The following is a 27,372-nucleotide window of genomic DNA, read 5'->3' as shown; positions in this document are numbered from 1 at the left end:
TACTTGTGCATTTGGTGTTTTAGCCCAAATTATCTCTGATACTGATGTTTTATGAGAGCCCGGATAATGTTAAAAAAAGTGAGATAATAATAATAAAAACAAGTAGAGGAGGACCATGATGTAAATTTGTGTTTGTGTGTTTTTTGAACGGTGGCCCAGTATTTATTGTCTGTAGCCTCATGTAACTTCCAACCCCCTGCACATATGTTAACAACATCTCTGAAGTCTACATCCAGCTTTAACCTCAGCCACACCCAGTGACACACACACACACACACACACAAAGTGAGAGTCAAGATGCCTCACATTTTCTCAGGTCGTATTTGGAGTGTGTATATCCTCTTCTCAGGTGTCACCTCATTAGTTATGAAGTGTACTCTTCTGTCACCTCTGGTTTAGAGGACGTGCAGGCTTGTGATCATCAGTGAGGAGAATCACATGATCAGCGATTAATTTGCCTCATAATACATTCTCAGTGCGTGGTCCCAAACAGCAAAATAACCATCATACAGCAAACTAATGGGATCGGATGTTTCTCAGCCAAATTATATTTGTGCAAATCCTCCATTGTGTTGAAGTCTTGCGTCTGGACAGTGTGATCTCTGTAGCTTTCTGTCACAGGAACACCACATGAGCACACCTCAGCTGTTTGAGCAGCTGCTGCCATGAATGACGCCATCTGTGAACTAACTCAGCCCCTGGAGCTCCTGATGGGCGTGTGAGAAAAACATGATTGTCCCCGATCCACTCATCATGAGTATGCTGCTTATACAAAGTTCGGCCAGGGTAAGAAGGGAGCAGGATCGTGTTCTTCTAAGATTAATTCTTCCTGTGTGACCCAGCCATGGTTTGGTTTGAACAAGTCTTGTGTATGAAGTTAACGGTCTGTGCTGCCAGGGCTCTGTATTAACATGAAGATGCTTAACAAGCCGGGGTTAGGCTAGGTGAGGTATTACAGGGTAACACTGAGGCTCCTGACATGTGCCTTCGACTCTATTCTTGCTTGACTGAAATTAGATCCACACAGTTCACTCTGAACCATCTTAAGCAGATTCATCATCAACCCGTCTTCACCATACAGCTATTTTTGTTCGTCATATTTACTATAATGAACCAGAGGACTCCATTTATCTAGAATATAGGACAAGATGTTTAATATCCCTTGTTTGTTTAAAGGTCTTCTGCACAATTTAGGTTACCAACTACCAGTCGGAGTTAGCACGAGTTAGTGGCCACCAGCGGATATTAAGGTCATGACTTGGGTTGTGAACCTTAGTGTCATCAAGTCTAGTGGCCTTGTAATCAACGATACAGGCTGAACCTGAGGGTAAGCTGAGGCTAAAGGCAAATCTGACTGGCTACGGCTTCCATGGCTGTGCTATGAAAGCCATGTGGCCCACTCAGCAGATCAAACATCAATACCTCTATGCCTTGTTGAAACTAAACGCTTTGTCTGGCCTGACAGGTTTAACTTCACAGCAAAGACCATAGTAATGTGGAAAACAAATAGACAAACATCCTAAGCTTACACACACTAAAACTCAACAATATTAAGAAACAGTGAGCTGTGTTAATCAATACACAACAACGCTTGATAATGTCTCTCTGTACAGTTTTATTTACATGATACTATTCTGTCGTAATGCTGGATAGCAAGATTATATGTAATACATAAATATCAACACAGTTTGCTGTTTTTTCATTTTTTGTACAAATTTGCATATGACTAAGAATCAGAAAGGAAAAAACTCAAACGGATACATACAGTTGTCTTTTAAATGAAAAAAATAAAACACACATCCTTAGGCAGAAAAAAAAGGGGGATTAACACAAGTCACAAACATACATGGGCTTCACTGTGTCAGGCAGCCATGAAAACACTTTTGCACAGGTAAGTGCACGAGCCGGCGCACAAATACACACACACACACACACACACACTTCTCTACGGTGCTCAATAGCAGACACACGGACCAATAGCTGATAGACAGATGACAAGTTACATCTAATCTTGGAATCTATTATTTTTCATAATTCATGCTCCTGTAGTTCTGTAAACATGTGCTGATAAACCGGGTAGCTCCACAGACAAAAAAGGTCGGGAAACAACACACACACGCATCCACACACATCCACATCCTCCAACCCACACGCAGCTCACATGAATGTTCTGTTAGCGCATTAAAAAAAATTAAACAGAAAAGAAAATGGTTCACGTACTCTAATTCCACAAATGCACTGAATACATGCGCTAACATCAGCACAATATCAATGGAAGAGGAAAAAAAAGGTAACAACAGATAATTGTCTCTCAGCAAATAAAATGTCTGAAACCCTAGGTTGAGTGATACCAAATATTTTCTGAAAAACAAATGCAAATGAAGTGTAAGTCATGCATTATCCCATTCATTCATGCCCCTACAATAACGTAGCCTAAAGTCACCTACCAGGTCTGCCAGGGAAGAGAGCCATCCTTCCTCTCAGGCTACTCCTCGGTACACACAGCCCTGCACCAGGCGTCTAAGATTGCAATCTGAGCTCAAGACCAGTAGGGGAAACCTCTTCAACCAATATGTCCACTGAAAACGTTTATACCCAGTGAAACATGGAGTCATTTGCTTGTCCGTGCCTAGCGTGATACCTCCAGCCATAATGGAAACAGCCTTGTCACAGTCAAGACTTGCTTATGACTGGGTCACTGAGGCCGCTTATCATGATGATCCGTTGTTCTGCTGGGGTCAAAGCTAATGGACACAAAGAGAAGCGGGAAAACAACAAAGCTTAACACAGCAGATGTGAGGTAGGTAAAGCTAGGAAAGACAGAGACGAAGTAACACAGTCCCTTGTGCACAGAGGGGGGACAGATGTACGGCTCTCCAAACATTGACTCCAGTAGCAACGGAACGCGGGACAAGAAGATCGAAGGTTGAGGGACACAACTTGTGTGGACTGTCACTGTGTAGTCTGAATGCTGTGAAAGACCCGCCAGCTTCTGACACATGGCAGGGTCCGAGTAAAATGGCTGTCTACGGTTTGGCACAAAATGGCGCCTGGTTTGGGTGGGAGGAGCACAGCTTGTCCTGGACAGTTAGCCTGGGCTGCTTTTGATAAGACAATACATATTCTTTTAAAAAAAAAAAGGACTCATCAGCAGCAAAATCACACCACAGAAAAGAAAATAGGATAAAACAAACTAATGAGTTAATCAAAAAGGAGAAAAGTGATCATTCATGCAACTCCCTCGGACAGGATGTTTTCATTTTTTTACTTATTTTTTGCCCCATTGTTTTCTTGAGGTGGTAATTTTGTAAATCAAGTCCTTTCAATCCTCACTTGGCCTCTCGAGCCAGTGCTCATTTCAAAAGGTTCGCACTCATACTCCAGTCTTTGTCAAAGGTGTTTTTCATTGATGTCGTTGCTCCCGATTTTGTCAAAACCTATATTCTCTGGATCTTGTCAGCAACCACAACAGGGTTTTCTTTACGGATCTTGGCAGCAGCTTCGGCCTTGTAATCGTAGGGGCAGTTGTGCTTGTCCGAGTAGCGGTGGATGCCACAGAACAGGTTCCCACAGCGACATCCGAACCCTGGAAACACAAACATATGGTGGTCAACACCAGAGCAAGAAGAGAAAAACTACAATGTAGAGGTGCTGAGAAAACTCTGTCTTTCCTCTGTCTAGTAAAACAATTACAGCTCTAAAAATAACACAAAGTATAATAATTTGATGTGAATGTGTTGCATCCGACGCCAGCCCCTGCTCACCTGTGAGTCCCACCCTTTTGCGGCACATGAAGCATCTGTTCTTTTTGGGTTTGTCACCTTTTCCATCGTCACTGCTGGAAGAAGCTACAGGAGTAGGACTAGAAGCAGCAGGTTGGCTAACAACTACAGATAAAGACAACAGGAGGAAAAAAACAAACATATTAGTCCTGCTAGGTTTAATTATCTGTTCACTTTAACTTGTACGAGCAGCAGATGAGTTTTGTTCAGAGATCTGTGTGACATGTAAACATGCTGGCAACTGGAATGGTGTACTTTTGTCTAATGATAATTAGAGTGCCCCTTATCTCTAAATTGCCCCCTCTTATTCTTGGCTGAAAATAGTGCACGGCTCTGAGAAAGCCTCTGGCAGGCTGCATCAAATCTGAGAAAGCCCTCTGGTGTTGAGGTATTTTTAAACCGGTTTATTTATAGACAGCCTCCCTTTCTTGAAGGCAGTAAGTAAAACCAACAGTTCGGCTTAAGGTATGCAGTGAGGCATCAAAAATAAACTGTGGCTGCAGAGGGTCCTACAATGTCTGCATGTGAGGAGTCACCTGTGTGTGTCTAATGTCTTCTAGTTTGTGTCTACTGGCCTGTCTCTTGCTTCAACTGTGTTTATGTGCGTGTGTGAGGTTTACCAGGCTCTAGGGTTTCTGGATCGTCTTCTCTCGAGATGCTCATCTCTGTCATTTGTTGAGTAACAGGAAGCGATCCTTGAACAGTTCTGGAGATTTGCATAAAAACGGAGAAAGGGAAGAATGAGCGGGAGAAAGGAGGCAGTCAAGCATCAGTTCATATGTTTTGCAATTTGAAGCACTACCTTGAACAGTCAATCTGATCCAATACTGACCTAGACATGTCTGGTGAGGAGGCAGGGGAGGCATCAACCTTGGCTAGACTGGCTTCTAGTCTCTTGATGGCCGAGGCCTCTGAGGTAGGACTACTAGCTGAGGCTGGAAGAGAATAGAGTGAACTCTATTAAACTATAACTCAAAGAAAACAATCAAGTTTGAAATTAATGCAAGATGCAAGTACAACGTATGTACAATAACAGGCGAAAAGGGAGACAAATACTGATTTTGAGCCTTACATTGCTAGGGGTGTAATTTACCAGGGGTTGTAACCCTCTCATAATCAACAACAGTCTGTGCAACCCCTGAGTTAAGCATACAGTCACACTGAAAAATATTGACTTTTACAAAACATGTACATTTTATAGTAGCTTCCTTGGCTACTAGCTAGTTTGTAATATCTGGCATGTATGATGTGCTATGTGGTTATCTCTTAGGTATATCAAGTGATTAATTTACATATAATAATACAGAGTACCTGACCTCAACCCACCCAATGTTCAACCCAAAGTTACTCCCTTGCTGACTGTATTGATTAAAAACAACTAATTCACTGCATCTACCAAAGATTAATAATCTAAACATATCTTCAGTAGACGTGTAGATTTCTTGTGACATTTTCTCTGCTCAAAGCTGAATTAAATTTTGAAAGCCTTTCTCTTGTAAGAAGAACAAGTTGTAATAGGTTACCAGCATCCCAGTGTGAGGGAGATTTCCATGTTTGACCTTAAAAAATTCTAAAGAAGGGAACAACCCCCCCCCAAAAAAACCCCTGAACAGTGTCCTGAAGAAAAACAGCTGTCTTTCATTACACTTGGAGGAAAAACAGAGAGGACTGGCAGGGGGGAGGAGAGCTGAGAAAACACTGACTCGACTTGAACTCTTCCTCAAATCCCTCCTTATCTTGAGCTGGAAATATATAGCTTGAACTACATTTCTGTGTTTACACCATAAACACAAGGCACCTGGGATCTGTTTGGATTGCACAATAACAGTTTTTGTGTAGCGTCTTACCCATTGGGCTAAGGGGGCTCATGCGGTCGCTGCTCTGCTGTCGGTTCAGGTGGTCCTTATAACATACGGAGCACATGCCACTGGTTCTTGGGTTGCCGTAGAAACCGCAGCCCATGGCACAAAGCACCGGACTCTGGTTCGTCTCTTGGGCCATTGCTGACAGAATGAAAGAGAAGAATGAGAATGCTTATTAGACATGGTCACACAAACACGCACAGAGAAATCAATTTCCATCACAGGACACATTTCCCTGTGTTCCCAAAGAAACTTGTTGAAGCAGAGTCAACAGGGCTTCCAGATAACAGCAGAATCATATTGTGAAAATATGAGTGTGCTCGTCTGTTTTGACCTGCCCTTTAGCATGAATGCAATAGTGAACACTACTCTGCAGGACGCCTGGAGGACAAACAACACTCACTGTGTTCTGTTCAGCACCTTTGGCAGAAGCTGGACTCTGTTCTGCCCCACAGCTTTGTTCACTGTTGTGTCCCCTCCTTCCCTTCCCTCCCTCAAGCTCTTCACCCCCTTTTCACTATTTTGCATTGTTCTTCCAAACATTTGACCCACCTTTAATTTTCTTATCCGCGAACTGCTTTAGGGAGAATTTGACTTTCTATTAGTTGTTCTCCTTTCTCAGGGCTAATCGCAGTAATATACAGTAACTATTTCCTCAGCACCTTAAAAAAGCTATTTGTGTTGTATGTGAAAGAAAACAATAAAAGCTCAACAATGGGCCTCCTCTTTACCACATCATCTTTTGACTACTAATGCAACATTACTGTGTTTCATTATTATCATGACTCAAAACTGACAATAATCAAGACTCCTCGTCGGGCCTTTAACTTCCTCCCTCTGGACATAAAATCACACTCTGACTCACAAGAAGCAGCTCAGCCTCTAAAGAACAAACACAGCTTGTAAAAAAACATTTGGTCCATTCCAAAGTGACGACATAGTGAATGACAATGAACAAAGTACGTCGGCAGTTTCACAAACAGTATTCCCCTCCCTTTAGTTCTTGCCACAAAAGGTATTTCCGAACTTCCTGAGTCATCTCTCGCCACACATATGCCCAGGAAACAAGCATGTGCGTAACTTGTGTAGCCCTGTGACGTGGTCACCCCGGTTTGTGCTGCAATGCAATACAACAGGAAGTTGCATCATGGGAGACGCTGCCTTTAAGGCAACAGATCAAAAACAACATGCTGAATGAACAAACAGGGACAGGAAGGCCTGGATTAGTTGGGCAAGAGGCGACTGATACTCAAACAAAAGCAAACACAACCAGTGTTCACAGCAACAGTATCATATTTCCCCTGTAAACAACCTTTGGTCCTGTTGTGCTGTAACATGGCAGCTGCTTACTCATCTACATTCTGGTCAGGGACACAAACAGGGGGCAGACGAGCTTAGTGTTCCGGGAGAGGCTGACAGTTGTCTCAGAACGTCCTGTCAGTTCACTCGGGCTGTACTGACCTCAACAACACACAAAACAAGTGCCATTAAATCTTGAGTCAACCCCCACTAACACCGACCCTCTCCACCCCCCTCTGCTCTTACCCATGCACGCTATTACGGTCGTGCCAACAAAGGGTTTCCTTGGAAAAGCCCACAAGGACAGTCTTTCCTGTCCAGTCACGTGTCTAACTGCTGACTTCTAAAAAAAAATACCAGACATGAGGTCTGAGCCAGAGGTCGGTATGTGCCTTGCAGCTCGAAAGGAATTTTTTTTTCACATGGATCAGCAGAATTGTTATCTTTACAACCAGCTCCACCAATTTTACTATAACATTTATGTCTGCATTTGGACTTTAGCAACACATCTAAAAACCAAGCGCCTGACAAGGTTTCTGGGGCAAGACAGTTCCTCAAAGGGAATGATATGGACCGAAACTAAGACTATGTCACAAATGACACCAATAAGAACAAAGAACGACAGATTAACCATGGCTGTTGACTTTGTCCCACAGAGGAACAATGGACCGGGTGTCTCAGCTGTCACGTTTGGCCCCAGCTGTCAAGAAACACAACCAGACTCTCAACTTAACCCTTAGCAAGACCCCTCACCAGCAGGGATGAGGTGGACAGGGGGGGGGGATACCCGTGTTAAACCTGCCTAGCTTTCATCCTAACATGTATCCACACATACAACCCATGAAATACAACAACAAAATTGTTTATGTTGTCATCACCAGCACCTCAAATAATCAAAGGTTCTATTATTGCTCACAAGCGAATAGCAGTGTCTCATTCCTGACATTGACAGTCAGCGGAAACAACCCAACATATGCCAGTTGGAGGGTTGTGTATTGTAAAACACAGCCTGCGGGGTAAGTCAGGGGTTTTCCAGCACAGGGCAGATCACCAGTCACCATCATTCACCAACAACTTCCTCTCACGTAAAACACTCAGCCGGCTAATGTGTGATCAGACTCGAAATCCTGCCTTTTTGGTGCGATGAACACATTTTGAAAAAACATGGGTGTGATGAATCTCTGGCTAACAAACACAACAAAAGGGGGGAATCGACTGAGCTCCTGTATCAGCCACAAGCTCAGCTCGTATTTCAGGCCCTGCTGGGCTGAAAACTCCTGAGTCACAAGGAAGGACAGAGGAGAAACGGCCCACTGTCGCTTTGTTACCAGCAGTAAATCATAGCGTTTTTGAAAATAGGACAAACCATATCGCATAAAAACCAGAGATCACAGCGAGGGAACGGCAGCACTGATGTTTGGTGAAATAAAGCCACAGTCTAGACATTGTAGTCCCTGCTCCCTTTGTTTCTGCTTTCTCCCTTTGTCTGCCTGCTCTCTGCTTCCTGTTTAGACATCGTCCTGCTGATCGCGATTATACACTAATAACCCATTTCTGCGTGTTCCCAGCGAACAGCATCGCTTATATAACCACTCTTTGGTACTTAGGAGCGACTTGGTGGAGCCACATCGGGCTTTTAAAGGACGATCAGACCCGAAACTACACAAAAAAACAACCAGGGCAGAAGCTTGCGTGCTGTGCTGGCACTTCATTTCATATTTTAGACACACGTAGACGTTCCGGAGCAGATCTCTCTCTCTCTACTTGGACCATTCCGGCTTATGCATTTTCTACTTGTGGACAGGAATTAGCTTGGACTGCCCCATCCCCCCCACCAAGCGAGCAGACAAACACAGACAGTAAGCAGCCATCTCTCCATCTATATACACCTCCCTCCCTTGTTTTCCCCCATCGAGCCCAAGGAGTCACGTTCGAGATATTTCCACTGAGGCGGAGGAGGAAGAGGAAGAGGAGGAGGACGTGGTGGCGACAAGTTCAACCACCAGACCAGATCGATTTAAAGAAGAAGAAGAAGAGAAAAACTTGTTTTGCCTCATCACGCACACACACCACCTGACCTTTCGAGCCCCAGTTAAAGGTCGCCATGACATGAGCGACCGTCGAGCCTGGTTTTTTTTGGACACCCCCTCCCCTCCCTCCCTCTCTCTCTCTCTCTCTTTTCTTTTCTTTTTACCTCCACCAGCTGAACTTCAAAACTCATCCGCGTCGTTAAGAGAAAAACAAAACAATAATCCGAGATCATCACCTGCTGGAAATCGACGAGGTTTTTTCTCGCGATACGTGTGGCCCGTTTGTCCTCCTGGCAGAAGAAGAAGAAGAAGGAAAAGGAAAAAATAGGGCCTCGGCGGACGGGTCCTTGTTGTTGTTGTTGTTGTTCGTAGGGTCCTGGTTGTTAGGGTCCTTGTTCCTCCGTCAGACAGCCTCAGGTCGCTTCACCTCTCCCTTCCTCTGCCCTCCTGCCTCGCTCTGCCTCTCTCTTTCTCCGTCTCCTCTTCCCTCTGGATGGATGTTTGTTTCCTTCTTTAGTAAGAGGGCTGGCCGATGACGTCACGGCTGAAACGACGCGTCTCCATTGGCTGCCCGCGGAGCCCCCGAGCGCTATGTACAGTTCCGCGAGAGGAGGAGGAGGAGGGTGGTCGGTTGTGCGCCTGCGCGTAGCCGAGGGGTCGCGTTATTACACATCCGTTCGTCATCTGCCTACAAGGACACGAATCTTTGTGTTTTTTTTTATTCGTCTATTGAGTAATCCGCCCTAGACGAATGGGTGAATGAATATTGGTGCTGACACGACTGAATTTCCAAATATAAAAAAAGAATGCTGTCACCAGGAGGGTGATGTTCAGGGGCTGTCTCATCCTGTGCCTGTGGGAGAGAGGAGGAACTGTTTTGTTTGGTGGAAAACAGCCTCGCCCCTCCTGCCTCAGTGTGATTACTTCTGTCAGAGGAACAAAACAAGCGCACATTTATAGCTGGATCAGATATACGAGTCTGTTTGTTAGTGGCTGCCTAACACTTTGTTTTTCTGCAGGTAACAACAGAAAAGAGGGTTGGGTGATGGCATTAACACTGTTTTCAAACTGATACTGACCAGGGTCACAATCACTGATAACAATACTTATATATAATCAAAATCGTTTACGTTCTATTAAATGTAAGGCAATCTTACATGACCTATGAATGTGTTATTATCAGTAGACTACTTCAGAATATGTTTAATTACCACTGGTCTATTTGAAATACATGTTAACACACTATATCTGCTTATGAATTTATACATATATTTGATTTAAGAAAATGTTTATTGTCAGAAGTGTTCGTTTGACCAACCAGTCTTTTAGTTAGACAGCCAGGAAAAGTTAGCAAGGGTAGGCTACACAGATACATACTCTCCACTATACCATCGGTTCTTCTCGTCAAAGCTACGTCCCCAAAACACATGAACGCAAACTGTCTGACAGCTGCTCGAAGACGATTTTTGTTTGCTAACTTCTAATTGTCGGCTCTGCTTCAGCAGTATATGTTGCGATCACAGGCGATCACAGGACACCCTCTTTTTTTCTTTTGTCTGCAGAAGACATTATTTATTGAAGATACCGGGATCTTGTGAAGACGATTTCAACAAATAAGATAAAAGGTTTTAGAAACATCAACAACCAACCCTACCTTTAAATAAAGACCTTTAATTTGTAGTATCAATACTAACGGTATCCTCACCCACCCCTGAGGACCCTCATTTACACAATGCATGGCGCTTGGCCCCCATTCTTAGCCCAAACTATCACAGTTTCGTGTTCAACCTATTACCTTTAGATCAAACATAATGGTACCTCCTAAAACCAATTCTTAGCCCTGAAACTGTTTTTTTGAAAGATCTGGTCCAAAATGTCTTATATTTGGAGAAAAACATTCTCAGTGTGTTTAAGAGAGCCAGCATGCCTTGTGGGAGGTTACAAAAAACAACAACTGAACAGCACCTGTAGATCCGAGGTCTTAGGGTTGTTTCAGGGAATATGGAGAGAAGGCGGATATAATTTGCAATCAGATATTCAAATCTCCTAAATTTCAGTTTCATGTCAAAATCATGAATCAAAACAAGGTACCTGGAGAATTGTTTGACTCGTGTTATTATATATATATTGAAAACCATTCAGACAGTTGTGTCTGTAGATAGATTTGCTTAATACATATTTTAAAAGAGAAATGAAACAAAACTGGAAGAGTTTCCATGAGACAGTTTTGTGTTGTCAATCGGTAAATGTAATGGATGTACTGGATAAAACCAGGAACTCTGGACTCTTGTCTTCAGTATTTCTAAAATCCGGTGGTGAACATATTTCTTGGGAAAGTCTAAAACAAATCATGCGGGCACTTACTCTTTATCGAGGTTTACATTACATTTCTAACACCATCAGCCACCAGAGCATATCATGCTTTGGCCATAGAGTTGTGAAGTATGAAAACGTGTATTGAGTCATGGGAGCTGTATGGTTCATCCTGCAGATGTAACAAGTCCCAACGTATTCCACCACCTCGTCAGTGTAGTGACACACACAACCCCAGGCACTGCAGGCCACGCTGAGCAGAAAACAAATACTTGGGGTGGGATGGTGTGTGTGTGTGTGTGTTTGAAGGAACATGTTGTCAGTGTCAGTGAAGGGATTCGTGGAAAGAAGAGTACAGTCCGGAAGCCGTTGGCTAACTCAACCTGTTTTGCTCCAGTTCAAACCAGAACTCATGGTGAAACTGAAAAAGAAATAGCGTAGACAAGCGAAAGTAAAAGCAGGAACTACTGCTTTCTTCAACCTGTACAGTTTATAGGGGAATGTATTTTTATGGTTTCAAATGTTTTAGTAAGAAGCATCAGCTAAAAAATGAAGAACCAGAGCTTTCTTTTTCATATAAAGCAACATCAACAGAAAAACGCAAAATACAGTCAAACACATGCACATACATTTCTAATTACATTGACATACATTCAATTCATGGAAACATGCCCTAACATTAATTATAGTTATGACCTTACCCTAACCCATATCTTACTGTAACCCAAACCAAACCTCAAAACATGCCGTTTGTCCCTTTAAGGAAGTAAAATCCTCATAATATGACCGTGTAAGCACATTTAGGTCCCTACAACATGAGTAATACCTGGACCACATACAAACATTCTAGGGGAAAATATTCATTATAATATGTTATATTTGTTATCTTTTTAAAACAAAGGAAACTGATCAATAAAAGTTACGTGAAACACACATTGAGCGAGTCGAGGAGACCTGGCAACGGATCAAAGTAAACTCATGGGGAATTTTTGCTTAGCAACAAACCCATCAGGTTTGGTCAGATTGTTAATCTCTGTTAAAGACAGCTGGTGATTATCTGAGTCATTTAAAAGACATACATAGTCAGTGTTTCTTTGTTACAGTGCGGCATGATCTAAAAGAGAAAGAGAAGTAACACACTTTTCAGCAAATTACTCAGAAGCACATGATGTTAATATGCTGTTTTTCTTCAGCTTTTTATAAAGACTCACTTTGAGGATAGTGAGGTCATTTGCATACAATTTACCACCAGTGTATCAAGGGGGGGGGGTCTAAAAATCAAGGAGCATTATTCTCGGATTGAACAGACAATGTAATCAAAAACAGGTAAACAAGGGACAAACTGACAGTCAGTTGTTCAGATTTTAAAGGCCAATTTTTGAATATTGCTCATAAAAACTCATCACGTGGCCTCGTGATGCAAACAATCCTCCGAGTATTACCTACAGTAATCGTAGGGTTCAGTTACAGTCATGAGCTGAAAAGCTTTTTCATATGTGAGTAAAGAAAACACAGGGGAGGGAGGGAGGGAGAATCTAGTCTGTGTTTTACACTGAGGTCTTTGTGTGTGTGTGTGTGTGCGTTGTGTTAACGCAGCCCTGTACTTTGCAGAAAAGAAGGAGTGTGTGAAATGTATGTCTGTTTAGTATGTGAAGGTTCATGGGTTTCAATGAGGGGGGGGGCAGCTGAGGAGAGAGTGGGAGGTGTTGAGTATCATCACCCATCCCCCCTGGCTGTCATAGCTGGGCTTCCATATATATGTGTGCGTCTGTGTTTTTAGGTTTTGGTACCACCGAGAGTGTGTGTGTGGGTGGTTATGGGGCGGGTGGTTGCATGGGGGCTGGGGATTGAGAAGGGTGGGGGGGCATTTTTATTTTTTACAAAGGCATGATGGACACACGTGAGCAGGTGAAAGTGACAATGTTGCCATGACAACAGATGCATACAATTTGCAGTATCTTTTTTTTGTTGTGCTGTGTGTGTGTGTGAGAGAGAGAGGGTGTGTGTGTGTGTATGAGAGAGAGGGAGAGGGTGTGTGTGTGTTTGGGATGGGGGTGCGAGGATTACTTATGTGAATCTGGAACAGCCTGTCTGTAGTTACTAGGCAGATATTGGCCCACCAGACACACGCAAGCACACGCACGCACACGCACACACACACACACACACACACACACACACACACACACACACACGCACACACACACACACACACACACACACACAAACACACACACGGGCAGGCACAGCTTGCCAGTGTCTGGCGTCAGTGTGGTGAGACACTGTTGATAAAGGGGCTAGTGGTGGAAATGGAAGCTTATCCATTTACATAAGCTGTGTGTGGGGCTTGATAAGCTCCGGACCGAGGTTGACTAAAACCATTGCTTGAAAAACTTGATCCCCCCCCCCACCACCCTGCTCTGTCAACATTCAAGTTCACGTGCAGCCCCTTATGAGGCAAGTGACGACATATGTGTGTGCGTGTGTTTAAGTGTGTGCGCATGTGTTTGTGTGTTGACATAAGTAAAAAGAAGCATGTTCTTGAACAAAGGGAGCCTGTCTGTGGCTCAGGGGAGAAGAGGGACAGCTCTGTTGTGATTCCTCGATATGTTCAGTTCCATTCACACTGTTGAGGCTGTTATTGTTGAGCGGATGAAACACTGGAGGGAAAGTGGAACCAACTAAACCCTCACAGAGCGATGGAGAGATGCAGAGAGGGCCACAAAAACAGGTTTGATTCGCTGTGATGTGCTGATTCAGCAGCCACTGACCATTCAGGCCCTCACTTGTGCTGCTCCACGACTCCTCTCTGCACTCCTCTGGTGAATGTGTTTCTTGTTATTTCTGACCAGGGAGGAGTCCCCCCCCCCCCAGAAACTTTCCCAGCTCACGCTCTCTGTCTAAGCTCTATCCTTCTTCCCTTCTCCTCCCTTCTTCACACACACAGACACACAAACTTCACCTTACATGGGCATCTGGGTGAGTGCTGGACTAGCACATTGTGTGCGTGTGAAAAAAGTGTGTGTATGTGCAAATGTGGCTCCTGTGTAAAGTGGCAGGAGAAGTAACACTTACTATGCCTTTAACAACTCCTCCATGTGTGTTTACAGGCCGCTCTGTGTGGATGTGTCCTCTGCAGCTGATATATGACACTGCATGGGCGCTTGCGTGCCTGCGTGTGGCGAACAAACGTGAACCCCTGCATGTGAGTGCGTGTGTGCATGTGTGAAGGGGAGAGAGGGGGGGAGTGTGTGTGTGTGTGTACATGTGTGTGCAGCAGATGTCCTGTGTTCTGCTCCTCAGACTGGCTGCTCTTTGTTGCTGCTCCCTCGTGCAGACGGGCCTAGCCACGTGCTTCTCAGTCTGTGAGGATAAGCCACGCCTCCGTCTGTATAATCTGTCAATTGCAGCAGCCAAGCCCCGCCCTTCGCACGACCCACAGTGCGACAGGCACCGCCCCCCCTGCGCGATGACGAGGTTTTTACTCACGCATACTTATCATGCTCTCTCTCTTTTTTTGCTCTCCCTCACTCACACCTACACACTGTCTCTCTATGGCAGCGTCATGAGCACGCTTTGCAAAAGGTCTCTCCTGCACTTGATTTGTTGCAGGCAGAGATTTCTTTCTTTTTCGACTTCCACCACAACAGTCAGCTCTCTGCATGAACGCGTAGAAACAGGAAGGAGGAATTGAGTAAAGGGGAAAACAAGAGAAGAAGAAAATGTTTCCAGCAATGGGGCCTCTGTTTCCAAGTAAAGACACGTGGCTGTTCAATCGACCACTCTTGTTTTCATTTTAACAACTCGATGATATACTTCATCAATATTCATTGATGTCTGTTTTCTGGGTAAACAGTAAAAAACAAGTCTAACTTCTCCCCAGTCAATCAACAGTCTTCCAGATAAACAGCCTGTGTCACAGTGAGAATGTACATGAGACACTGGGCTGTACTGATTGCTCCACTGTTTGTTTTCTGAGTTACAGGTGTATAACTAACATTCTCTTCTCACCTCTCTCCTCCCTCCTTCCCTCTGACAAAAACAAGTCAGGTATCAGCCCTCGAGGCCACAACTCCCTGCTCCTTTGCATTAACTGTCACAAGCCGAGGAGACGTTAATGTTATACAAAGTTCACGGGTGGATTGATATCAGTTGAGAGGGATAGGAGTCAACTGTCATTTGTTTTGACTGATAATAGATACACTTTGTTTTGATAAAAAATAAGTAACCTCTGGCTTGTATTGTAAACAAAGATACAGTACAAGTCCTGCGGCTCTCAGTCGATAGGGCTCCACTGTGTGGGAGCTGTTTCTCCGGTCGCTCTGACCTGCATTAGGGTGAACGGAGCCTGGTGACAGACGGATCATCTGTTGCAGAGCTGCTGTTTGACTCATTACAGAACATTCAGGCACTTTGCAGGGCTCACTAGCCTTTTGTCACGCCAACAGATGGATGAATCACTGTCTATCTCCCGCACACTGATAGCTCCAAATGATTTTGGTCTTTCACCAGACAGACAAAAAAAACAGTACAGACAAACTGTGCTGTGTATGAACAGTAATATTCTCCTATCAATTCTAGCCCAGAAACCCATACGTACTCTTAGACACATTCGTCAGAACAGACCGGGACAAAATGCACTTTCAAATACATAACATTTGATTAGATTACATTAGATTAATTTAAGCACATCTTGTTGTAGGGTTGCTATAACTGCTAAAGGTGTTCTATAAGAAATGCAGTTATTTTATGACGTGTACAGTTTAAACCATAAAGTGTACATACTCAGCTTCTAAGGAATCGTATTGAAACAATGCAACTGCCCATAAGGTCAGGTCACCTGTACAAATCCTACTCTTTAAATGTTCTTATCATCCAAGTTTACTAAGGATAAAGAGTTTTCTCATTTCACCCGTCATAACTGGATACCTTTGAATTATCTTTTGCCATATACAAAGTAGATTAAATGAAAACGTTTTTGGTGGATAATGCTGAATAATCAGGTTGTTCTTAACACTCATATCCTCTCAACAATACAGTCCTATCTGTAGTTTTGGGGGTGGAACTAAAAGGAAAGTAACCATCTTTGACATTCATTTAACGTGTACTTTGACTTTTAGGTTTGGTCCATGTCCCATCCACTAACATGGAGGAGGTGGAATTAATGACCTATACTGCAGCCAGCCACTGAGGCGGTTTGGCATCACTTTTGGGGAGCTGTCATGTCTTCTATCTTTATCATCTATGGACTACACAAATATGAGGTAAATTTGTATTTGTTGTATCATTCTTCACTAATTTACTGAACGAATCCTTAAAAATGTAATATTGTATAAGACATATAGCTTTATCTGTATCAGTTAAAAAATATCCTGTTGCTTCTTCTAACCGCTTTGTTGATGTATCCATTTACAGTCAGATGCATCTTGCAGTGGCTGCAGTTAGTTTCGATGCTACTCTCTGCTCATGTGGCCTCGATGACCCTCATCGCCTCTGTGTTCAATGATTCCTCGAAATTGTAGCCAACTTTAGCACCAGGAAACTGATACGTCTCCTGCTCTTTCCACTGCACAAACAGCAAACACACACGAGTTCATACGCGTATACACAAACAGGCAGGTGTGACATCCTAGACTTTTTCCACTTATGCCAGCACAAACTGTACACAGACTCGGACACACATGCAGAAAACAAATGTGTTTGCGATAAAATTAATCTTTCACAAGGCAGAGATCTTTTTCTACTGATCGTGTAGGACAACACCGCCCTCTGCAGGCTCATTGGCTTGGTGCTCACCGTCTTGCTTTTCTTTGTGGGTTCATGTCCTGTCATGACTCAAGCCTCATTAGCCACTACCCTAAACGCTGATGGTTCAATTGGCCACATGATTTGTTCTGCACATACAAGCTGCGTACAGAATTACATTTTCTTAAACTCTGACTTCTCCCTGTAATTCTGAAGATGATATATTTAACATTGGGGATAATATGAATATGGCAATAACATTCAAAATGCAACCTCAACCCCAATCCTTATACCAACATTAACCAACCCTTATACTAACTATAACCTACCCCTTTACAAACCGTAACCAACCCTTATTATTTCCTTTATCGACCCTTATTATTACCGTTACCAATCCTTATACTAACCTTAAACCTAAAATGTAATAGTTTTCGTTATTGGAGCTTGGCCAGTCTATTTTTTAACCATAGTTATTATACAACCACATTTACACAAACACACATTCAGATGTGTCATTTGACTGAACGGATCCAGAAACCTACATCACCACACAAGGCTAAGACAATATCTGTGACCAGTTTCTCATTCTTCATCACACTGGGAAAAGGTTTAATAACCACAAAAGGCACAACAACTCACAGATAAATAGTAAGCATTACTTAAAGAACAAGAGAAACAGGGCATGTGGTATGCACACTGACTATTCGAGTATCAGCTCACCCCTACTAATTGATATACAAACGTCTAATGATAAAAAAACGAATTCAGTATCATCTAGATTAATTTTGCTATTTTATCATAGGGACTGATTCAGAAATGTCGAGGTTGTGGGTATGACTGTACACGGATAAAAGCCATTATAGACATTGTCCTTATTTCATGAAGAAAAGCAGATGGGGGATCACAAGGACGTTCATCTACAAAAGGTGAATGTGATTTTTGAATATCTCTTCTTAGTGAAGAGCTGAGTCATTTGTTATGATACCATTAAGACAAAAGAGCCATGACCCACATTTAGGCCTAGTGCACTCACAGCCTTTGTGCTTTTTCTTTGTGTCTCACACACTTATGCACACTCAAAACCTTCAGAAACACACATTCACAGCTGCAGAAAGGCTGTCATAATTGTTCTGAATAATTGATTGCCAGTGAAATTGCGTGGCTCTAGGGTTTCCATGGGGTCTTTGTCCCTGTTTCGGGTCGATGGATGGTGAGGAATAAGTGAACTTGCTCGACACCGTTCCAGCCGCTTGACACACACACACACACGCGCACACACGCACGCACACACACGCGCACAAACACGTGCGCACACACACACACACACACACACACACACACACACACACACACACACACACACACACACACACACACACACACACACACACACCTTCCCTGTAACGATGCAGCAGGTCAGAGCCCACCTCACATGCCCACTGGATGCTGGAATGACTGTTGCAGGAGACACAGGACCATGAGAGGAAGATGCCTCGAGACGGTCTGATCACCTCTGAGAACAACAGTAAGACCATGACCATCATTATATTTAATATATATTTCAAATTTAAAAACAAAATTGCTGCTCTGCTTCGCGTTTTTCTATATTTGAGGGTGTTTATTATTTGTACATGTTCAGATACAAAATGTCATAGATTTTCCTTCCGTAATCCGCTTTATGTCTTGTTTAATTTGTCAGTATGTGCCAACAGTTACATTATGAGAAAATATCACAGATTATAAAAAATAAACAAGTCTGGTAAGTTTTATATTTATCTAATCATTTGTTTATTCAGGGACAATTCAGAGACACAGGAACTTGATACTCATGTAGTGCATGTAGGATTTCTAGCCGGGGCTAAGGGGCAATCCCTGTTCCTGGTTTGACTTTTCTTATCTAAAAAAAGGTCACAATACATTGTTACAATAGAAATACAAAATAAAAAAAGATGGTGTCAAATGATCAGTCTCGTAGTTTGTACTGTGTTTTTACAATATAGATATATTTTGTACTATATTTATGAGTTTAGTGGAGCCTCAAGTTCAGTTATATGAAGAGAAGATATATGTGAAAATGGTAAAGCTACTGTTTGAGTTTCTAATTTCAATGATTGATAAAAAGCATCACTCCACCACTTACACACATAAACACTACTTTCTTGCGTCCCCCTTATTGGGCCGCATATTTGGGCTCTGGCCTGTGGCCCTCGTCTGTCTCCTCTGTCCTCGTGGGCTCAGACGACCCGTCTCCCTTCATTAGACCATTGTTTGTCTCTTTTGTGCCCCTCTCCTGCCCATGGCCATAATGACCCGTGTGCTGGCCACTCCGGTTACACTAAGGACACACATCAAAGTGCCGACTACATAAATATCTGTTCAGTCTTTCAGTGGTCCTTTTTGTTCTCCTCTTCATCCCCTTTAATGCAGGACAATAGTGCCAGGTACACAATAAGCTAGTCATTCAACTCTGCCAGTGAAAAGGGTCATGGTGGTTTTTAAAGACATAATAAATGCACTGGATCTAAGGAGTTGAGGTCATCAGAGCAGGCAGTTGTTGGTAGGAGTTATTTAATCATTAAAAATTCTAATAATACCAACTTTGTAACTTACTTTGTACATAACAAAGTAAAAAACTTAATGTATTATGAATTATAATGACTAAACATAAAAAACATGAAAAATGTAAAAAATATGAACCACAATGTTGAGGTTATGATCGCCTCATTTGACTGAACTCCTCAGTGTCTGACTATAATGAATCAGGTTTGGAAATTAAGTCTGAGAATAAACTGAAACAAAAGTCTGAAGACAAAAGAAAAGTTGTAGTAGTGTAAAATGACAAATTGATTCCAATTCGTCACAAGCTGAGAGAAGTGCAAATTAAAAGGTTTTGCAAAACACTTTTCACCTTTATATTTTTAACATGGAAATTTTGTCTCTTTTAAAGGTGACATTGATCTGGAGTTTACAGGTGAGTTATTTTCCTTAAACATCATTACATCAATCACTAATGCATCACATGGTTCGGATCACTTTTGCTTTACAAAGTCTTCAGTGTCTTGGACCTGTTCTTCCTCCACTTTTCTCAGAAGCTTCACTGTCACTGCTGCTACCATGTATAAATATTGCTTAATGACCTGGGACTCTATTCAATAAATACAATCCTATTTTCCCGTCTGTTATGACCTGGGTCCTCCTGTGTATGAAATGGGGTCAATGTGGCTTGTACTGGTTGATAAGACAATATAAAATACACTCCATTAATCTGTGCACCATATTAATGGTTATTCTGCCACTGAATAAACACAACATTCACATTTTACTGCAGGTGACGAGGATGAAGTGTCCACTTTTCAAGAGGAGCTTGAGAGGGGAAGACACAGAGGGAGGAGGAGGGATGGTGACAGAGAGAAAAAGAAGAGGGGGAATAGGAGGAGGAAAGGAGCATCTAAAGAAACGGTAGAAGAGGAATCCCAGATCAGGCTTGAGAAAAGAGAAAGGAGGAGAAAGAGAGCAAAACGCCATCATGAAGCAAGAGGACGAGAGAGGGATGAGGAGGAGCAGGCCAAAATAAAAAGTGGTAAGAAGGCAAAAACAAGGAAGAATGTCCAAAATGAGAAAACAAGAAAAGTGGAGGAAAAGGAGGAGGAGGAAGGAGAGGCTGAAGAAAGAAATGCCAAGGGTAAAAGGAAGCATGGAGGGTCCAAACATGAAGGGAAAAAAGAAGATGGAGGTAAACACACAGTAAAGGATAAAGCAAAGGAAGTTAAGAAGAAAAAGCAAAAGAAAGTAGTTGAAACAAGGTAGAGTATTAAGTCTTGCAACTTCCTGTACTAAAGAAAACTATTGGATCATGCTCATGTGGAGGTGCAACATCAAACCCACTACTCCTCTGTGTCTCAGTTCAGAGCAGGAGATGAGTGAGGAAGTCAATGAAGACAGTGAGGAAGAGGATGTTGAGGAGAAGGAGTTGAGGCCAGAATCTCTGTCGCCGGAGGAGCTGGAGAACCTGAAGGAGGCAGTGGATGAAAGGAAGAAACTGATCCAGAGTCTGAGGGGGAAACCCTGGTCAATGAAAAAGAAACTTGTCACTTTACGGTACTTTACTTTGTAGTATGACAAAAACAGGAATTAACCCAAATGCAATTCAAGATATCACCTGTAAATCTTTGAATCATTCGCCTGCTCCCTTACAGAGAGTCTCAGGAGTTTGTGGAGAAATACGAGGGCGCTCTGGGGAAAGGGAAAGGCAGAAGGCTCTATGCTTACAAGGTCATGATGTCCAAGGCAAGGAATCACTGACCTTTATATACAATATCATTTATATCATGATGTAAAGGAATCTACGATGCATTTTCATTTAATTTATTTCTTATTAGAAATGGATGAAGTTTCAACGGGACTTTGAAAACTTCAAAACTGTTTGCATTCCATGGGAGATGAAAATAAAGGAGATTGAAAGTGGGTTTATTTGTTTATGTACATACACAGATTGAGTTTCCAACTTAAAGTGTTGAAGTCATTAGTGTAATGGTCATCCTTCAATTTATTCCCTCTGCCTCTCAGGTCATTTTGGCTCCTCAGTTGCTTCTTACTTTATCTTCCTGAGGTGGATGTATGGCATCAACATGATCCTGTTTGGTCTGACCTTTGGCCTTGTGATGGTTCCAGAGGTATGGTGCCATTTTTCATAAAAATTTCCATATTATTATATTTGTTGTTAAGATTTTTTGCAGGCTTTTGTTTGTTTTAAATGGATTTCTGCAATTCTTTAAATTCCACAAAAGTAAAAATGAATAAAATGCCTTATGAGGAAAAAACTCCTTATTTAAGTATCATTTTATTGACTTCACATACTGTACAGTTCAAAATTATTTGTTTCCCTTTAAAGAAGGGACAATCTTTTATCATTGTTGTTTTTACAGGCATTGATGGGAAGGCCCTATGGCAGCATCTCAAGAAAAACTGTCCCCAGGGCCGAGGAGGCCAGTGCCATGGACTTTGCTGTCTTATGGGACTGTGGGGTGAGTGACAACATGATAACCTTGCCCACTTTAAACAGCATAGAATGTTGCCTTGTTACATATATCTGATCGACAATTTTAAATGAAGAGGTTTTGCAGCACAAAGTTCCAAGTACACCCACAAATAGGAAAATCTGTGATATTACGGTGACAGAAATTTGTATTCACAGGGTTATGCTCAGTATTCCGTCCTTTTCTATGGATACTACAACAGCCAGCGTGCCATTGGCTGGCTTAAGTTCCGTATGCCTCTGTCGTACTTCCTGGTCGGTGTGGGAACCGTGGCCTACAGTTACATGGTGGTCATAAGAACGTAAGTTAATCATGACTACAAACAGTGAAGTGATCTCTCTGAGGCTCTGTGTTCTACTGAACCTGTGATGATCTCTTTTTAAAGGATGGCCCGCAATTCAAACGAGTCGGGGGTTGGAGATGATAACAGCTTTAATTTCAGCTGGAAGATGTTCACCAGCTGGGACTACCTGATAGGAAACCCTGAAACTGCAGACAACAAGTTTGCCTCCATCACCACCAGTTTCAAGGTCAGTGCGGCGTTACTGTTTTTGTCTTGTGTAGTAAGTGTTTCCATTAATGATACAATCCTATACGTCCTCCTTCCTCTAAAGGAGGCGATCTTAGAGGAACAGGAGAGCCACAAGGACGACAACATCCATCTGACCCGTTTTCTGCGGGTTCTGGCCAACTTCCTGGTCTTGTGCTGTTTGGCAGGAAGTGGATACCTCATCTACTTTGTAGTGCGGCGCTCTCAGAAGTTTGCCCTAGACGGACTCGATAGTCACACCTGGTGGGAAAGGAATGAGGTAGGAATGAAAGATGGAGAGACAGGGAATCATTTCGTGGTGGTGTGGTAGACGATATCGTTTTTTATAGCATTAGTACAAGAGGATGATTTTGAACATTTCAGTGTTCTTTCCTTTTTCGTACTTTGTGGTGGAATAGTTCACTTTAAGTAACACTCAAAAATCTTAACATCTTAGTACAATCAGTTATTGGGTCCAATAGGAATAAACAACTTACACTTAATATCTGTATTTATATTAATTGGGACAAGGTCACTGTGCTATGTATTGAGAGTTATAGGTTTAAAGACTGAGCCATAAAAATCAAATGGTGAAACACACTGCAAATCAACAGAACAACATTTTTATATTGTAAATATTTAGACTAAAAACAGGCTATAAAAACATCTATCCTGTCTATTTGTTTTGCCACATGTGACATGTGGGTTCTGAGAGCCATGTGTTTCTCAGGTGAACATGGTCATGTCACTGCTGGGGATGTTCTGCCCCATGCTGTTTGACGTCATCAGCGCCCTGGAGAACTACCACCCACGTGTTGCCCTGCAGTGGCAGCTGGGTCGCATCTTTGCCCTATTCCTGGGAAATCTCTACACCTTCATCATTGCATTGATGGATGAGATCAACCTCAAAGTGAGAGGGAGTGTGTGTGGACATGTGAGATACTTTTGTGATGTCACATTTTGACTGATGTGAAAGTGTGTGTGTGTATTTCTGTCTCAGAGGGAGGAGGAAATGATCATAAAGTATAATATAAGCATGTGGGAAGCCAGTTTTTACAACAGCTCGATGTCAGGAAACAGCACTGCTCCTCCCATCATTATCCAACCTGCTGACGTGCCCAGGGGGCCCTGCTGGGAGACCATGGTGGGGCAGGTCAGTGCGGATGAGTGTTTGTGAACTGTTATGTAACTCTATGATGTAATTGTATTTGCAGCATACAGGTAGGGATACTCAATGTGACTGCTTGATTATATGAGTACAAAGCAAAGACAGCTTTCATGTCCCACCACCATTTTCCAAAAAAACTTAGATTCATATCACTTTTAGAAATGTTTGATTTATAAAAACTACAAAGCAGAAAAACTTTAGTCAAAATTAAATAATTTGCAGTGTTTATTACAAGCCTGAGAGGCCAGGCCAGGCCAGACCATGCCAAGTCAGACAACTTAATTTACTGATGGCTATTGGGACATGAAGAGGAATACAACAAATAAGATACAAAGTTACCAAACAATTACCAACCTTCACTTTAAAGAAGAAATACAATTAATTTTGTATTGAGTAGGACAAATACTTAGTTACACTGTGTCATTAGAAATAAACATACACAATAAACATTGCAAAATGTTAACATACATGTTACATATTGAGACATGCAAAGAAGTATAACCCCAGATGATTGTCATGAGACAAACATCTATTCTATCTTTAAAATTGCAATCGCTATTCAATTTGACTATCAAATATATTGATTGTAATGCTTCATCCTCTGCAGGAGTTTGTCCGGCTGATCATATCTGATACCATGACAACCTACATCACGCTGCTGATTGGGGATTTCCTGAGAGCCGTGCTAGTTCGGTTTCTCAACTACTGCTGGTGTTGGGACCTGGAAGCTGGATTTGTGAGTCATCTTTTAGAACTGATGAGTGTGCACATGAAGTTCAGGAGTGTATCAGCTGCACCTGGCTGTGAAACGATGAGTCACAGCAGTGGGTTATTTCTGTGTCTTTGATGTTGTTCGTGAAAGCCTTCCTACTCGGAGTTTGATGTCAGTGGGAATGTCCTGAGCCTGATCTTCAATCAAGGAATGATATGGTAAGAAAATGAAACATATCTAATTTCTGTGCCTTTACCAGTGTGATGTAATACTGTGATGAAAAACAGCACTTTGCGCCTCTCCTCCACTCCCTCTTTTCCTTGGCCTCCAGGATGGGTGCGTTCTATGCCCCCTGTCTCCCTGCCCTGAACGTCCTTCGGCTCCATGTGTCCATGTACCTGCAGTGCTGGGCGGTGATGTGCTGTAACGTGCCACAGGAAAGAGTCTTCAAGGCCTCCGGATCCAACAACTTCTACATGGCCATGTTGCTGGTCATCCTCTTCCTGTCCACTCTGCCCGCCATTTACACCATCGTCACCATTCCTCCTTCCTTTGACTGTGGACCCTTCAGGTAATTGAGCTCCTTCGTGGGATGTGGATTTTTACAGTGAGATGACTTTAATTCTGTCACAATCATTCTCCTCTCCTCAGTGGGAAACAACGTATGTTTGATGTCATCGCTGAGACGCTGGAGTCCGACTTCCCTGCCTGGTTTGGTAAAGTGTTCAGCTCTGCTTCTAACCCCGGACTGGTGCTGCCCTTCATACTGCTCATGGTGTGAGTCAGCCAACACCCAGCAGCAGTGTCATGAACATACATGATATCGTTCACACAGTTCAATGTGTTTTGCTTGTTTTCTTTTAGTCCTATAGTTTCAGGTTTGATAATATAATGACAATATTAATGTGATTTCATTTTTCAGACTAGCCATCTATTATTTGCAATCCACATCCAAGAGCTACAAAGAAGTTAATGAGGAACTGAAGAAAAAACTACAAGCGGTAACGAAAATGATATTGTTTATTACATAGGGATTTATGTGCTTTTGAATACATAAGGTTCACAATTAAGAGTGGAAGAAAAAAAATCAAATCTTTAAATATAGAGGGGGTCATTTAATTTCTAGACAAGTAAAGGTTATGAAAATCGAAGAAGCTTTCTTGTTCGTTATTATATTTACTTAATTTGCTTTTCCAATACAATTTGAGCAGTTTTGTAACTTTCCAACACGGTTTAAAAAACAAACCACAATGCACTGTGAAGTGTCTGGCTGACTGCTGTAGTTGTATTAATATCATTTCTTCAGCAGAGGGCAGCAGAGTCACATTTCTAAATTTGACAATGCGTCACTCATCACTGTGTCACAAGCTAAATAAAAGTCATCTGACGAGTAATGTCTATTTTCTTTAACCTTTTTCTACGTTTATAAACTAAAATAATTGATTGTGTGTTTTTTTCAAGCAAAATGAGGAAAACAAGAAGAAGAACAAACGAGCAGCACTGAAGGCACAAATGGATCTGGAGGATGCCAGAAATGCAACATCACAGACTGCACACCACCAACAAGAGAGTGAGACTTCACTTCAGTTCTTTTCTAAATAGATATGTGAAAATATGATAGTTTAATTTTATGACATCAATTTGTAATTTCAAGACTTATTTAACCTTCATTTACAAACTTTGGCCCTAGTCTCAAATTACAATAAAGTAGAATAAAGATTATTAGAACAGTCAAAGCTCTTGTTGAATACATCTGTTATTAATTCTTCTAGTGCACTTTTCCTGCAATGTCAATAAGCTTCTCTTTCAGCAGATGGAGACGAAAAACATGGCAACGACAGTCAGAGGCCTCATCCTGGTAGGAACAGACGCAACCCTCAGCCTCCAGACCAAGAACGCCAACCTCTGGCCACCAGGGCTCCGGTCCCCAGGCCCTATCACCACGACAACCACGGCACTCCCGGGTACCTGCCTGGGTTCTCTCAGCAAAGTGAACCCAGGGTGTACAGGGTGCGGAGCCTGCAGAGACACTGAGCAGTGACAACAGCATGGCACTGACAGAGACTGAAAAGAAAGCACTTTACTGAGAATTGATGTTCAGCTGCAAACTGTAAACTGAGAGGAAAGAGACTCGAAACACTAGTTTTTGTGAAAGGATGTTTTCACAATTGTGAGTGAGACAAGCGAAATAAGTGTTTGTAAATACAAATGCAATTTTTTTTAACTTATATTTTCTTCAAATGTTGCACAATTGTTCTTATGTCTGTCAGCGTTGTTTGAAACCACTTTTAGTAGTGAATTAAATCTGCAGTATTATTTTGAAATATGTAAAATGCATGTCTTTAAGTCAAATATGGGTGTTCAGTCTCCATCCGGAGAAGATACAGAGGTCTCCATTAACTCAGTTTGATTTAATATTTCATATCAGACCAGCTCAATGCGCCGAGTCTATTATTACCTCTGCCATGGAGGTTCTGTTTTCGTCGTCATTTGTTTGTTTGTTTATCACCAGCATTATCGGGAAACTCCTGGACAGACATTAGAATTTCAAATCATCGTGTGGATCTGGAAGAGAAGGCAGATCTAGGAATAAAAAAATAACTAAAAATCGTGTTTGTTGATTTCTTAGGTTCTTATTGATAGATTCAGGGGAGTGTGAGTATTTATGATTGTGGGCAACTTAGAAACTCCAATCATTTCAGTTGTATTCCAAACTATAATAATTTTAAACTACACAGACAAACACATAATTTCCGGCTTCATGGCAATTAAGTGCAGCAGTCACTCGATCTGTGACTGACAAGATCATCTCTGGAATGACTTCCTGAAGTCTGATTTCTAGCTGTGTAACATGTAAATGACTCACTAAGATCCAGTGTAAATATCCTACTGGACT

The 27,372-nt window shown here is 42.2% G+C and overlaps 2 protein-coding genes across 3 annotated transcripts; one reads left to right on the top strand and one right to left on the bottom strand.

The window, feature by feature from the left end:
* Positions 1 to 1,595: 1,595 nt before the first annotated feature.
* zfand5a (zinc finger, AN1-type domain 5a) lies at positions 1,596 to 9,479 on the bottom strand. The gene is made up of 6 exons (XM_061070937.1): positions 9,210 to 9,479; positions 5,630 to 5,785; positions 4,615 to 4,717; positions 4,403 to 4,488; positions 3,765 to 3,887; positions 1,596 to 3,586 (listed from the first exon to the last, which is right to left on the bottom strand). The coding sequence occupies exons 2-6, from the start codon at positions 5,781 to 5,783 to the stop codon at positions 3,438 to 3,440; spliced, it is 615 nt and encodes a 204-aa protein (XP_060926920.1). The 5' UTR covers positions 5,784 to 5,785; positions 9,210 to 9,479; the 3' UTR covers positions 1,596 to 3,437.
* A 9,016-nt stretch (positions 9,480 to 18,495) lies between these two features.
* Positions 18,496 to 27,046, top strand: tmc1 (transmembrane channel-like 1). 2 transcript variants are annotated; one of them, XM_061072033.1, is made up of 20 exons: positions 18,496 to 18,556; positions 19,979 to 20,002; positions 20,360 to 20,834; positions 20,935 to 21,129; positions 21,228 to 21,318; positions 21,411 to 21,492; positions 21,598 to 21,704; positions 21,957 to 22,055; positions 22,226 to 22,368; positions 22,453 to 22,597; positions 22,682 to 22,876; positions 23,327 to 23,506; positions 23,597 to 23,749; positions 24,372 to 24,500; positions 24,627 to 24,694; positions 24,808 to 25,047; positions 25,128 to 25,253; positions 25,399 to 25,477; positions 25,938 to 26,046; positions 26,287 to 27,046. In XM_061072033.1, exons 1-20 carry the CDS (start codon positions 18,520 to 18,522, stop codon positions 26,508 to 26,510), a joined length of 2,901 nt encoding a protein of 966 aa, XP_060928016.1. In that variant the 5' UTR covers positions 18,496 to 18,519; the 3' UTR covers positions 26,511 to 27,046. The 2 variants fall into 2 exon arrangements, with proteins under 2 accessions (XP_060928016.1, XP_060928014.1); XM_061072031.1 differs by having other exon boundaries at positions 18,520 to 18,556; positions 26,290 to 27,046.
* The last annotated feature ends 326 nt before the right edge of the window (positions 27,047 to 27,372 follow it).

The sequence above is a fragment of the Limanda limanda genome, chromosome 5 (genome assembly GCF_963576545.1).
Source record: "Limanda limanda chromosome 5, fLimLim1.1, whole genome shotgun sequence".
NCBI lineage: Eukaryota > Metazoa > Chordata > Actinopteri > Pleuronectiformes > Pleuronectidae > Limanda > Limanda limanda.
This window is presented reverse-complemented; position numbering and strand designations above follow the sequence as displayed.

Bases quoted from the DNA above. Each gene is read 5' to 3' on its own strand.
- tmc1 (XM_061072033.1), top strand. From the start codon at position 18,520: ATGCCTCGAGACGGTCTGATCACCTCTGAGAACAACA. The intron at 21,493-21,597 runs GTGGGTTTATTT...TCTGCCTCTCAG, and splicing joins GAAAATAAAGGAGATTGAAA to GTCATTTTGGCTCCTCAGTT. The intron at 21,705-21,956 runs GTATGGTGCCAT...TTGTTTTTACAG, and splicing joins GCCTTGTGATGGTTCCAGAG to GCATTGATGGGAAGGCCCTA.
- zfand5a (XM_061070937.1), bottom strand. From the start codon at position 5,783: ATGGCCCAAGAGACGAACCAGAGTCCGGTGCTTTGTGCCATGGGCTGC. The intron at 4,718-5,629 runs GTAAGACGCTAC...ATTCTCTTCCAG, and splicing joins GAGCCCCCTTAGCCCAATGG to CCTCAGCTAGTAGTCCTACC. The intron at 3,587-3,764 runs GTGAGCAGGGGC...TTGTGTTTCCAG, and splicing joins CAAAAGGGTGGGACTCACAG to GGTTCGGATGTCGCTGTGGG.